The sequence below is a fragment of the Alternaria incomplexa genome (assembly GCF_024043165.1).
Source record: "Alternaria incomplexa strain BMP 0042 chromosome Unknown scaffold_7, whole genome shotgun sequence".
NCBI lineage: Eukaryota > Fungi > Ascomycota > Dothideomycetes > Pleosporales > Pleosporaceae > Alternaria > Alternaria incomplexa.
In genome coordinates, this window is record NW_026249856.1 from 1,646,067 (window position 1) to 1,659,339 (window position 13,273).

The following is a 13,273-nucleotide window of genomic DNA, read 5'->3' on the forward strand; positions in this document are numbered from 1 at the left end:
ACCATACTTAGGTAGCGCTTCACTTTGTCATTGCACCTGATCTCTTACTTCGTTGACCATCGCTTTACCTCACAACTTGAAGCTGTTCTGCACCAGCTTCTCACTCAACGTCCACAGTCGCTCGGCCAACTTCGGATCAGTCGCGTATGGCATCGCATCACACATTTGACAGTCAGACAGCATGATACCCTTTGATTCTAGTACGTTGTCAGTGTTGAGTTTTGCGGACTGAACCTTCACTTACCGTCCAATGCTGGGTCTAGCGCCGCAACCAATACCGTCGCAGCACCCTGATCAAGGTTCTTCCAGAACGGACTAACACTTCGGATCGCAGCCTCGCCATCCGCGTCCAGATTTCGACTGAGACCAGTCCAGATTGCTAAGCTCGTCAGCAATTTTGAAACCACGCACTCAAAAGGCTTGCGCAGCGAGTTACTCACATCCGGGATGCACAGCATAACTTCTCACACCCTTTACTTTGTACTTCTCGTTTAAACCCACTGAAAACAGCATGTTCGCCGTCTTCGCCTGTCCATAGGCCAGCCACCCGTTGTATCCATCATCTGCGCCCTTCGCAAACTTCGGAGGAAGCTGCACGTGCCTCTCTTCTTCGGGTATCTCGTCTTCGCTCTTCTCCCAGTTGTAATCAGAGAATCGAACAGGGCTCAACCGATGACCAGCAGAAGTGAGGTTGATGACGCGGGTGGTACCTTCATCTGAAGAGGAAGCTGAGGCCAGAAGCTGAGGCATGAGCAGGTTGGTCAAGAGGAAGTGGCCAATATGGTTGGCGCCAAATTGACCTTCGAGGCCTTCTTTGGTAGTTTGACGCGCCGTTGTCATGATACCAGCATTGTTGATGATCAGATCCAAGCGGCTCGTCAATTGTGACACTTCTTTTGCAGCAGTCTTGACAGATTCTTGAGACATCAAGTCAAGAAGGACTACTTTGACTAAGACGTCTGGATAGACATCCTGGATGCTCTTTACGACCTCTTCTAGTTTGGACTTGGTGCGTGAGGCGAAAACGAGGAGCGCTGGATTTTGGGAGGCGACCGAGAGGGCTATGGACGAGCCGATGCTTTCAGGGGATACACCGGTGATGAGTACTTTTTTAGGTCAACATCAGCTTTCAACAGCGTAAGCACATGGACGTCCTACCATTCTTGCCATGAATTTGCTTGGCGAAAGCTTTCGCGACTTCAAGACCGCCCGTCTTCTCGTCCCATTCAGAATGTGTCAGGGTCGACATTTTAGCTCTTGATATATACAAGAAGTAACAGTCTGAGTCTCAGAATCTTATCAAGGGGAGTGCGTAAGTCTCGCTCTCGCTCTCCCTGGGACTGAGCTCGTCCACCACAGCGACTGCCATCCGTAAGCATCGAGACTGCACGCGCATTTCCTGCTGTTTCCACAGCATCTGTGTCACATTCGGGACAGAATGCACTGGAAATGGACAAGTGCAGTTGGGGTGAAAGTTGCGGGGTAGGTACAAGGCGGGGAAGTTAGCATTATGTGGGGCAGCTACGACCTATACTTCGCGTCCCCAATGACCTCGCATCACGCGTCAACACCCTTTAACCGGCAGATACGCCGATCCACTTCGTCATGATACGACTCCACCCCACGGAGGGGACATGCCGGGAGAGGCGACCAGCACCTGCAGGCCCTCAGCGCCACGACTCGCGCTTGCACCCTCGGTCATCGGCTCCATCTCGCCTGGGTGAAGTTACTGAGAGCGATGGGTACATGGCCATATCATCGGTAGATGCAGGGTTGCCGAGCCCCACGCTCATGAGCAATTACCTGGTCGATGCGTTTGGATACCTGGAACCTTTTCTCGCATCGAATCGCGTTGTGTTACCTTATTCCGCCCAGTCGTGGAGCTTGATTGAAGTCGCGTATGCCACTCCGTGCGCGAATAGACGAGACCAAACTACCCAAGATGTCTTCTCTAGAGACGAACGAGAACGGTCCAGTCACCAATGGCGCAAAACCACAGACTGGCATCAAAGTCATCATTATCGGCGCAGGTACGTCCTTCACAAGAGTCCATGCCACAGCTCCGTTCTAACACGCATCACCAGGTTTCGGCGGCCTCACAGCAGCCATAGAATGCATCCGCCACGGTCACACTCCCGTCATTTACGAATCATTCCCCTCGCTCAAGATCCTCGGCGACATAATAACCTTCGGTCCCAATGCTGGGCGCATCTTCGCGCGTTGGAGTGATGGACGCGTCGCACGCGACATGCGCAAGATCTCGATCGATCTCACCGAATACGGCTTCAACATCCACAAATGGGATACTGGCGAGATTGTCATAAACCAGAAGACACCACCACGCGACGAGAAGGCGCCGAACTTCAACGGGCACCGCGGTGAACTACACGAGATTGTGTTCAACTATGCCAAGGAGATTGGCGTCGAGATCAATTTGGGACAACGAGTGGAGAAATACTGGGAGGATGATAAGGAGGCGGGCATCGTGCTAGAAGATGGCACGCGCGTTGCTGGCGACCTCGTGGTTGCGAGTGACGGTGTTCGAAGTAAGGCGAGAACACTGGTGTTGGGTTACGAAGACAAGCCAAAGAGCAGTGGCTACGCCGTATGGCGAGCTTGGTTCACCAACGAGGACATGATCGCAGACCCGGAGACAAAGCAGTTCTGCGAGAATGGCGATACCTTTAATGGATGGATCGGTAAGCCTTCATCCACCCCGCCGTTGAGACTAATCGCATGCTAACAACTTCATAGGCCCAGACGTACACTTTCTCTTCAGCACTATCAAGAACGGCACTGACTGCTGCTGGGTGCTTACCCACCGTGACGACCACGACATCGACGAATCCTGGTCCTTCCCTGGCTACCTCAAAGACGTCAAGACTGTGTTGGAGGGCTGGGATCCAATGTGCTGGAAGATTGTTTCTAAGACACCGGAAGAGAAACTCGTTGATTGGAAACTTGTCTACCGGGACCCGTTGCCCAACTGGGTTTCAGGGTATGGCTCCGCGCCAGGTCATGGCCGGATATGCTTGCTAGGCGACGCAGCGCATCCCTTCCTTCCAACAAGTGCGCAAGGTGCGACGCAAGCACTCGAAGATGGTGTTACACTCGCCGTGTTGCTACGAAAAGCTGGAAAGGATAACGTACGAGGCGCGTTACGAGCGTACCAGGATATACGTTACGATCGCGTCAAGGCTGTGCAGAAAACGGGTGAGACGACGAGGGACATGTGGCACAAGACGGATTGGGAGAAGGTGAAGAAGGACCCCACGTTGATTCAGTTCCCGAGAGAGGATTGGGTATTCCAACATGATGCTGAGAAGCATGCGGAGCAACTGGGGGATGAGTCGATCAAGAAGGCTAGTGCTGTTGCTGCGTAGATATACCGAGCGGAAACCTCATAAGGATAAGACCAACAAGGTTTTAAAGTTTATTGAAACTGCTTCATGATGTACGTGTGGCAAACGGTATCAGTCTTGCACGATGTCTCGAAAAAGGTGCAGGGGTCATAGGCACGTAAGTCACGTTCAGCATTCCGTCAGTTCGGTAATAACACCGAGACACATCAGCAATGAAGGCGAAGCAGAAGTACCGCGTGGTCAAAGGAGTGAGAAAATCGATTGGTCCTAAGAGCAAAGCTTAACTGTATGTGCGAGCCAGAGGCGTCAAGCGAGGTCTTCTTCCACAAAAAGATACACTCGTTGCTTCAAGTCATAGCTCAGCCACTCTTCTCGGTACCGACAACCTCGTGATGCACAACTTCATCCTTGTCGCTATCGCGCCTTTCGATCTTGTCGTCAACACCAGCCGCAACACGGCCAGTACAGACGTACTTTCTGAACTTGCGCGCCGGAAGCCTAGCTTCAAACATTTCGTCAATCTCTTCGAGAGTGCGGTTCTTGATCTCGGGCAGGTAGAAGTACACCCATGCTGCTGTGATGAAGCAAGATGGTCCCCAGATCCAGCCTACATATGGCGTTAGTATGCTGTTGGGGTAGAGAGCGATGGGTGTGGATATCTTACCATATTCAGGGCCCCAGTTGAGAGAGTCAGGGTTGATGAAGTATGGTGCAGTGAAGGTAGTGAGCCAAGCACCTGCGAAAGCGACTGCCGATGCAATACCAAACGTGTATGAACGCAGGCGCTGCGATGGGATTTCTCCACCAGAAAGCCAGGCGTAAGCAGCGATCATACCGTTGTAACCGACGATGTAAATGACCGAGAGACCGACAATAGCCTTGAATATGTCAGTAAGAGTCTCGCATACTCCACGAAAGAAACATAAACGTACCTTTCCAGTGCTAGTCGTGCCAGGGTTGACGTGATAGACAGCCGCGATGATAAGTTGCGTGACACCACAGATAGAAAGACCAGTCATGAGGAAAACGCGGCGGCGACCGATCTTCGAGATGACACTGCTGTTGATCATGACTACGACGACACCGACGGCGGTCAAGATGCAGGAGTTCATGAAGGGGCTACCGACATTCGCCATCTTTCTCAATGTTAGCCTGGCATACTTTCGACGACGGGAGCGATGCACTGACCTGGAAGAAGTACGTTCCGTATGCAATCACAAACATGGCACCCGACGCAGCCTGAGTCGATACCGCAGCGATAGCCAGCAGCGTGCGCCTACGATCAACAGGATCTTTCCAAATGTCCAGGAAGTTCGCGCTCGACTTCACAGCCTTCTCCGCATCGATGGCTGCTTGGATCTCTGCTACTTCGCCGGGCACGCTTTCGGGGTGCGGACGCATCCACAGGAGCGCCTTCTCGGCTTGCGCTGGCTTTTCGACTAGAATAAGCCAACGTGGCGATTCAGGAATGAAGAACAGGCCAATCGACATGAGAACCGGGACGATGAAGATCATGCCAAGTGGGATGATATACGAGTTCCGACCATTCATGTCGTGTGTTGCGTTGTCGATTACCGTGCCAATGAGCGTACCGACTGAAGTCCAGATCTGGAAAACGGATATCATGAGACCGCGGTATCGAGCCGGTGCTGATTCCTACTTGTATGTCAGTAATGTACCGACGAATGAAAGGTAACACGAACCTGGATGTAAAGCTGCGAAAAGGTCATATACCACCCATTTGCAATCCCAATTAAGAGTCGTCCAGAATACAATCCCGCAATGTTGGTCGTAGTCATCATGACAATGTTCGCAACGCAGCAAAGCGCACTGGCCATCCAGAGACATTGGCGCCTCCCCAGCTTCTTCGCGAAGACACCGGCGAACATTGAGCTGATAAAAGCCCCCAGTGTCATCAAAGACGAGATGAGTTGCTGACGCTCGGGGGAGATATTGTAACCTATAGGCGTCATGGGATCAGGATGGCCAAAGACTTCGAGAAAGCCGCGCATGGCTTGTAAACCGCCGATAGCACCAAAGTCGATGCCGTACTGGAATGGCGACATGGAAACGAGGGTACAAGCCGCGAGGCATTTCCAATTGGAAAGCAGACTGCTTGTTAGATCGGGCATTTTGGTGGATTCCCTCTCCAAAGATGGTGATGAAGAATTTCAAGAGATGCGGCGAGGTTTTGCTCGATGTTGCGAAGTAGGGTTAGCTTCAAGAAGCGATAAACTTTCAACTAGAGAGGCTGGCACCAGCGATCCTTCTGCCTCATAACAGGGCATCCCTTTCATCCAGACTGGCATGCAGATCTTTGTGAATGTGGTCCCACCTGCATTCTTGTCCCAATATATGCCGATAGTGCCTGGAAATGCTTAGCTTGCCCCTACCCCGGAATCCACAGGCAGTCTAAAGTGTGGAGTGCGGAGGTGGCGTTGTACCATGTACAATATCTCAGGTATTAAGGCTGGTACATCCCGTTTCCGCGTGGCGTATGAGACCCATCGTCACGATGCCCGGTAGCTACGTAAGAAGAGTGACAAAACGCCCGGCAGTTTCTGCCGTTTTAGTGCTTGTCTTGCTACCCGCCATCTGTTTGGAATAGCACATGGCTAGGCTGTCGCTTCGAAACTTTATGAAGGTCGCCACCTTAACCTACCTAGAAACATGCGACCTCAGAAAATCAACATCGAATTTACAATCAGGGAAACTCAGGGGAGTTCACAGGCTGTACGGTACTACCGTGCGGTCGGAGCGATAACGCCGTGTGACATTGGCCATGATCGTGAAGTACAGTAAAGATCTGCATGTACTAACTTTCACAGCTGTGCATAGCGAGTCAATAAACTTCATGCCCTCCACTTCGGAATCGGGAAGTGGAGAGACTCATGCCCGCCTGAAGGATCATAGTATTCAAAGCAAGTGTTGCGATCCGCTGATGTGGACAGAAAATGAAGTTGATGGTTGAGAGGCGGGGAAAGTTGACTGCGAAGGTGGTGGGGCACTTTCCAGATAGAACCTTGCAACTCTACGGGCATGCCACCTACGTAGCATTGAATCTGAAGCAGCAAACAGTGTCTAAGACAACGTAGTCTCTAGGCTAGACTGACTTAGGAGTCTCTCAGAGTGCCCTCCTTGACCATCTCCACCACGTTCATGAAGTTATCGTACATGTAGCTACGCCGCTTCTGCCCTTGCTCATTTTCGAAGACCAACTTCCATTTATCCTCCTTCTCAAAACTGTCCCAATTCACTTTTACCCAATCGTGGCAGGATGCATCAGAGTCACAGTGGTTGTTGTTGACATCTTCATGCAGTTCTGCATTGTCGTACTCCAAAATATCATCAGCAAGATACCTGCCTACTATCATAGTCCTCTCATGAAAGTAGAAGTTCTCGGTCTCGTAGTAGCTTACGGCCGAATTGGCGCAAGCCGTGAAGAAAGCGCGAATGGTATTTGGGTAATGGAAGTTCGTGTTTTTGAGGACAATGCGGTGGATCGTGGAGGAGTGTACGTTGATGATCCTCGCGAGTGTAGGTGCAGTAGTGCTCGTAACGAGTCCGTTGATATGGAGCGAACGTAGGCGGAATGGAGGACTGCCGCCCAGTAGCTGGAGCAGAGGAGCCCAACTCTCATTGCGATTCTGATACTTATCGATACCCTGATCGCCAACAGACAAAGCCAATGCTTGGAGATTTGCATTGGTATTGATAAGCTTGACGAGGGCTAACATGTATGCATCAGTCTTCAAGGTGGCCATGTCGAGTTCCAGGTTCAATGACGTTAAGCCACGTAAGGCAGGTGAAATCGCCTCGAAGAGCGACTTTGGAGTCCCCAGTAGCCAAGTCTGCCACTTCAACCCGAACCCTACAACCCTGAACTCTTCAAGCTGCTGTGGCGCAAGTCGTATGGTGTCTACCAGAGCATGCATGACTCTGTATATGGGAAGCGCATGCATGATATGGGTGTGTTTTGGTGGATAGGGTCTCGACAATTCGGGACGGAACCCCATAATACCCATTGCCAAAGGATTGGATGTTGAAATCACGGGGTAGCACAATTTGTCAGCCATCCCTTCCAGCTTGGGAGGTGCGCGAAGCGTGATACTCTTCAGATTCGGTAGACGCCGAAAGATAGCACTGAACAAGTTTCGCACGTCAGATTCGCTGAGCGTGGTTCCAATGCAAGGCGATTTCGTTGTGTCCAAGCTTGGACCGTATCGCAAGCTCTTCGGTAACCGACATTCCAACTCAGAGTATATCTCGAGTGCGCGAATACGGTTGGAAAACCGTAAACGGGACAGGGCCTCGAGACGTTCGACGCTCGTGATAGTGGTTTGACATCTTCGGCTGGAAAACTTCGCTTCGGTCTAAGTAGGGTGATTAGCGACTCATTAACGAGCACCTTGGAGTGAGATAGAGTACAAGCTAGGGAAAGATCGAGCTTTGGGTAAGGGGAAAAGGTACTTACAAGAGCATGATCGATGGCCTGTAATATAGTCCGACTGCCGAGCGCTTGTAGTATGCTCAGAGATTCTTTGTCGAGATTCTCAGCGATCATGCCGATGAGCTCACTAGGTAGGTCTTCCAGACTTCGCCCAACTGGCGGTGATCTGTAGTCCGACATGAACACATCAATGTCGGTGTGATCCATGATAGCCCTGTCCTCGGGCGTAAAGCTGTCCTCGTCCATGTTCGATGATGATATGTGGCTGGAGATGCTCGGGGTGAAAATAGAATGTTGCAGATTTTATGTGTGGGTTCGAGATGAATGGCGGTACGAGTAATGCGAGCGGTGGCTACCATGGTCCTGGCTGACGATAGGAAGGGCTATCTGTGGCACCACCCCATTCAACAAAGGAGCTGAACAGGCGCCCTGCAGCCTACATTAGTGTTGAAACAAGTGTTAGCAAGATCGTAATGCAACGTAGGCATCCTAGGTTGTTTCCTTCTATCTTTTTTGTAGACGGGTGTCCAATTTTCCCTATCAAACGGATGGCATAGAGCGGTACTGCTTCCCTGGTCCACAAAGGAGGAGACCCTTCCGGTCACTACATCCGATTCTTGGTTGACCATATACAGTCGGGATTTCGAGGGCGTTATGTTCGTCATGGCTTTCTACGCGGATGTGCGCGCGCATCGTGTACGGCGCAGTCGAGTTGGAAGAGGAGAGCATAGGGTGCTAGGTGATCATGGTGCTCTCAGTGCTCGAGTTGTGATGGAAAGTGCAATAGTAGGTACCAGACAAAGTACATTGCGATGAAGCGCATCGTGATTTTGGTGTCGACATGTTCAGAGACGTCGATGATGCCCAGGTGCGTTCGGCGCTACTGCGTAGCTAAGCATCGCGTCGCGTCGCGTCCGGGGTTCGGCACAACACCTGCCGCAAGCTCCTTGCCTGCCGCCTCACGTGCGCATCCGGCACCATGCCCACAGATGCTGGCCCATCCTTCCGTGCATCAGTGCGAGAGACTTGCATGTCTTCGGGGGTGAAATGCCCACGAAGCTGCAAACTTTACCCGGCTGTCTATGCCCCACCCCCGCGATGTGGGGTTAGGCGTTGCGCGCATGCAACCCTCCGAGGATGGCTACTTTCAATGCTGCTGGCGGCGATGCCTGTTGATTAGCAAGCTCTGATTCATGTGTTTGTTCATTGGTCGCTTCATAACAGGCGCGTCGTGCGAGCTGCAATGCATCCCTTGGTCTCAACTGTTGCTTAGAGCAATCTTCTTCTGAGCAGCCTTTCCAGTGCACACGATCAATACAGCGGAAGGCATGGCGATAGAGCAAATCTTTGAGGCCTTGCCTCTACATTATTTGCAGCATGGCATCTCCAAGTTTGGCGCTGGCAATGTCGCCTTGGCAGTCTTCTTGACTGCAGTCCTAGGTGTACTTGCAGACTATGCTTGGATGCTGTACATGAGATCGAAGATGGTAAGAGCGACACACTATATCCGATGATGGTACTAACGTTGCATAGCCCCCAGGGCCCTTCCCATACCCCATCGTTGGCAACACGTTCCAGCTGCCTGACAACAAGCCCTGGATTTTCTTCGAGGAGCTATCCAAGAAATACAACACGCCGCTGATAACGTATTGGATCGGACGTAACCCAACCGTTTGGATCAACGATGCATGGACCGCAAATGAACTACTCGACAAAAGAGCTGGCATATACTGCTCGCGCCCGCGCATGCTTGTCTTTGCCGAACTCGGATCTGGCCAAAACAACCTCGTGAACCTGATCACTACTACGCAGGCGCAGCGGGAGCGGTTCCGGATGCTACGCAAGGTGACGCATCAGGGCGTTGGCATCCAGCAGGTGAAGAAGTACCGCGACTTCCAAAATGATGAGAGCAAAGTCGTCGCCCTCGACCTCCTGAGCACCCCCGAAAATTACGTCGCACACTTTGAACGCTACGCGACCAGTGTGGTCTCTATCATCGGCTTTGGCAGACGCGTTGCGAGCCACGAAGATCCAATCATCACCGAGGTCATCGCGTTGATGCATCGAGCAGCTGATCTGAACGTACCGGGCAAGACATTCCCTATGCTGATGGAAACCTTTCCGATTCTTGCTCGCGTACCTACAGAATATGCGCCATGGAAGCACGGCATGGGATCGAAGAAGAAGTCATCCCGCGGCCATGACTTCTTTTATTCGCTCGCCAGAGAAGCAAACGAGAAGCCAGGACACGAAGACTGCTATTCAAAGATGTTGTTTCGCGAGCAGGAGAAATACGGTCTCAATCACAAGGAGATTTCGGCGTTAACTGGTAACTTGTTCGGCGCGGGGTCCGACACATCAAGTAGTACGCTCATCACCGCTGTTCTCGCCATGCGAGCGTTCCCAGAAACTATGCAGGCCGCGTGGGAAGAATTAGATCGCGTTGTCGGAGAGGACCGTAGCCCTTCGTTCGAAGACGATGCAAACCTGCCTTATATGCGAGCATTTGTAAAGGAAGTGTTCCGATGGCGATCAGTAGCCATCATTGGTGGACAACCGCACGCTCCAGTTCAGGACGATTACTACAACGGTTATCTGATCCCGCAATCAGCATGGGTACAGGGCAACGTCTGGGCGATACACCATAACGAGCGTGACTTTCCTGAACCCGACCGTTTCAACCCGAACCGCTTCTTGAAGGACCATCCTGATTCGCGACCTTTCCCCGGCGAAAGAGGGTACATGACATTTGGTTGGGGTCGTCGAGTGTGCTCAGGTCAGGCACTTGCCGAGCAGGGCACGTGGCTGACGGTGGCGCGATTGGTATGGGGCTTCAGGATCGAGCCAGCACTAGATGGGAATGGCAAGCCTATCCCGGTCGACATATTTGACTACACGTAAGTTTCCAGTGGAAGGAGACCAGCATGCGAGATACTGACATCTTCAAGCAACGGTTTAAATATGCGACCGCAGCCGTTCAAAGTGAGCCTAAAGCCACGGACCGAGAGGATACGTCAAGCTATCGTAAGAGAGGGCGAACAGGCATTGGCAGACCTCGCGCAATATGAAGGTGAAACAAAGTATCGCATGAGTACATTCCACAAGAAATAGAGCTTGCTATGAGGAGGCTGCGGTGGTGATGAGTTTGGCAGTAGTTAGTGAGCGGACATGTAGACTCGATTAGCCAAGGCGGATTTCGGTCCACCTCTTCTTGACAGGTGCTGTTTCGAACACGACCGATGTCACCCCAGTACCAATTCGTTCCCAATGCGAACCTCGGCACTGAACTACCAAGACATGACATTCTCGCTCATGTCCATATTCGAGATACCATGGCAATCGCAGTACGTATGACTCGAGAAGAAAGCTGGAGAAGTCTTTTCCCGTAGGTATAACATCCACATATGTTGGTGCCGACCCTGTGCGGGTGCTTCCCAGGTCAGACTCAAGACAATAGGTGCGAGAGACATGCGAATGTGGCAGCGGGAGCGGCATGATTCGAGTAATGTAGGCGCTGATGTGGATATATCTGCTCGGTATCTGGGTGGAATCTACGCTGGAACTGTATATTTCTTGGTAGGTGCTCCAATCGATGATCTTCCCAGATTGGAGCTCTAGCTTAACCACGCATGGGGTTTTACTCGTAGTTCGATGTTGTCTCACCATGAACAACATCTTCAACCCTCTCGCCCATCTTACAGTACCGGCCCATCCGGCCCATGACCAGCTGGGAAAGTCAACTCGTAGGTGAGCGAGCGCCTTGAGAACGCTTCAATGCGGTCGAGAACGATCATAGCGTGGTCATGAACGGTTGGGAAGAGGCCTGGGTCGGGTTCGTTAAAGGCGTCGAGCCAAGATCCAGTACTCTCCTCGCCACGGCGCCAGAACATATCTTCGCGAGCCATCCAGCCTTCCATTCGAAACCTTTCCTGGCATTCAAAGTACAGTTGCGTGTCAGTGAAGACAAGGCGCCTAGTCGGAAGCAAACCCTCTTGATATGTCCAACCTCTTGTACTCCATGTCGTGCTCTCTAAGGTGTCGCTACAGAAGATGGGAGTGGAATCGAGTGTTCGATGCCCAATGTGGACAGGTTGATTTACTTTGCGTCGCCGGCTAACACCTGGCAGTCCGTAATTACCATCAGATCCGGCCGCTGCGATGATTGTCAAGACAGATCCTGCGTAGATCTTATCCATCTGTTTGAGCTGTCGATGAAAGTCTTCCGAAGACTTCCCCAAACAATACATATCGACCCACAGGTAGTCATACCCAAGCATGAGCGTGACTTTGATGGCATCCTCGATAGTTTTAGGTAAATTGGACGATAAAACGTCAGGCTCCAATGGTTCAACGCCTGCTTGCTGATCATCCGGCTTGCCCCACACATAGCTCAATGTCACATACGATCCGCTTTGTGGTAGTTTTCCAACCAAGCGACTTCTGCAGTCGATAACTCTCAGATTGCGTACTTTGGTGTCGTGTTTCGATCCACTCAATATGCGAGGTATATGGCATTTATGCTTCTGTACGCAGGAGGCGATCCACTCGCGGACTTCCGTGTAGTCATCAATCAAAGGCGTGATTGCTCGCAGATTCTGACTGATGGGTCCATCCGGATCGAAGATGATGGAACTGCGGATACCGAGAAGATCGAAGAGACTGTACTCCCCGCGCCGTTCAATACAAAGTATGGGTGCTTCGATCTTTTCGAGAAGAGGGGTTACTGCAACGTGAGATTGCACTGCATTAAGGCTGCACATCGCGCCTTCTGGCACCTGACCCATACTGCCGGATAGGAATCTGCAGAGACTACAAGTTTCTGGCTTCAATCGAGTTATTTTCAAGACGGTTCGGACTGGTACCCCAGGGTTGAATCGAAGTGCATCGTCCAGATCGAAAGCTGCGCACTGCGAACAGTGGTTATTAGGCGGTTCGACCACCATCGGGCTTTGAGGAAGAACAGATAATGCCATGACCGGACAGATCTTCTGGAATTGCAGTCGTTACGCATGAGCTGATCTTGATTTGATTTAAATCTGGGTGTGGACTTGCGCAGAGGTGGAAGTAGAACAACTGCGCCCCATGCCTGCAGAACGCCCGCAACACTCGGTAGCCAGTAATACACCGTTAGCTCAGCAGCGCGACATGGGGAAACTTGGATTCGATTTTGACTGCAGCATCGCTGTTAACGTTGAGCATAACCCCAAAGTAAAGAAAAGCTTCTCCAAAAGCGCTCATAGAGTTTAGACGTCTCTTGTATCTCCGTCATGATGCGACCGCTTGAGGCAATGGTGAGGATGGTGGAGAGGCCGTCCCCGATGATATTGTCGCCTTGAACATCAGGAGCGTCATCCGTGATCAACGCCAGATCAGAATTTGCCTGTTACGGGCAGACCTGCTGATGTAAGCGCGCACGTACCACTGCCTCATCCCGGTGCGCTCCCTTTGCGAACACCGAAAG

The 13,273-nt window shown here is 51.7% G+C and overlaps 4 protein-coding genes across 4 annotated transcripts; 2 read left to right on the forward strand and 2 right to left on the reverse strand.

Annotated features, from left to right (window-relative positions):
- Positions 1 to 1,942: 1,942 nt before the first annotated feature.
- J4E90_005762 (uncharacterized protein) lies at positions 1,943 to 3,383 on the forward strand (the record flags this gene model as incomplete). Its single annotated transcript, XM_051435314.1, has 3 exons — positions 1,943 to 2,030; positions 2,085 to 2,699; positions 2,755 to 3,383. 3 exons carry the CDS (start codon positions 1,943 to 1,945, stop codon positions 3,381 to 3,383), a joined length of 1,332 nt encoding a protein of 443 aa, XP_051291338.1.
- Positions 3,384 to 3,721: 338 nt separating this feature from the next.
- Positions 3,722 to 5,428, reverse strand: J4E90_005763 (uncharacterized protein; the record flags this gene model as incomplete). The annotated part of the gene is made up of 4 exons (XM_051435315.1): positions 3,722 to 4,240; positions 4,295 to 4,498; positions 4,551 to 5,018; positions 5,066 to 5,428. 4 exons carry the CDS (start codon positions 5,426 to 5,428, stop codon positions 3,722 to 3,724), a joined length of 1,554 nt encoding a protein of 517 aa, XP_051291339.1.
- A 1,047-nt stretch (positions 5,429 to 6,475) lies between these two features.
- On the reverse strand, positions 6,476 to 7,844 carry J4E90_005764 (uncharacterized protein; the record flags this gene model as incomplete). The annotated part of the gene is made up of 2 exons (XM_051435316.1): positions 6,476 to 7,709; positions 7,837 to 7,844. 2 exons carry the CDS (start codon positions 7,842 to 7,844, stop codon positions 6,476 to 6,478), a joined length of 1,242 nt encoding a protein of 413 aa, XP_051291340.1.
- A 1,478-nt stretch (positions 7,845 to 9,322) lies between these two features.
- J4E90_005765 (uncharacterized protein) lies at positions 9,323 to 10,923 on the forward strand (the record flags this gene model as incomplete). Its single annotated transcript, XM_051435317.1, is given in 3 exon segments — positions 9,323 to 9,328; positions 9,346 to 10,709; positions 10,761 to 10,923. The coding sequence occupies 3 exon segments, from the start codon at positions 9,323 to 9,325 to the stop codon at positions 10,921 to 10,923; spliced, it is 1,533 nt and encodes a 510-aa protein (XP_051291341.1).
- Between the last annotated feature and the right edge of the window lie 2,350 nt (positions 10,924 to 13,273).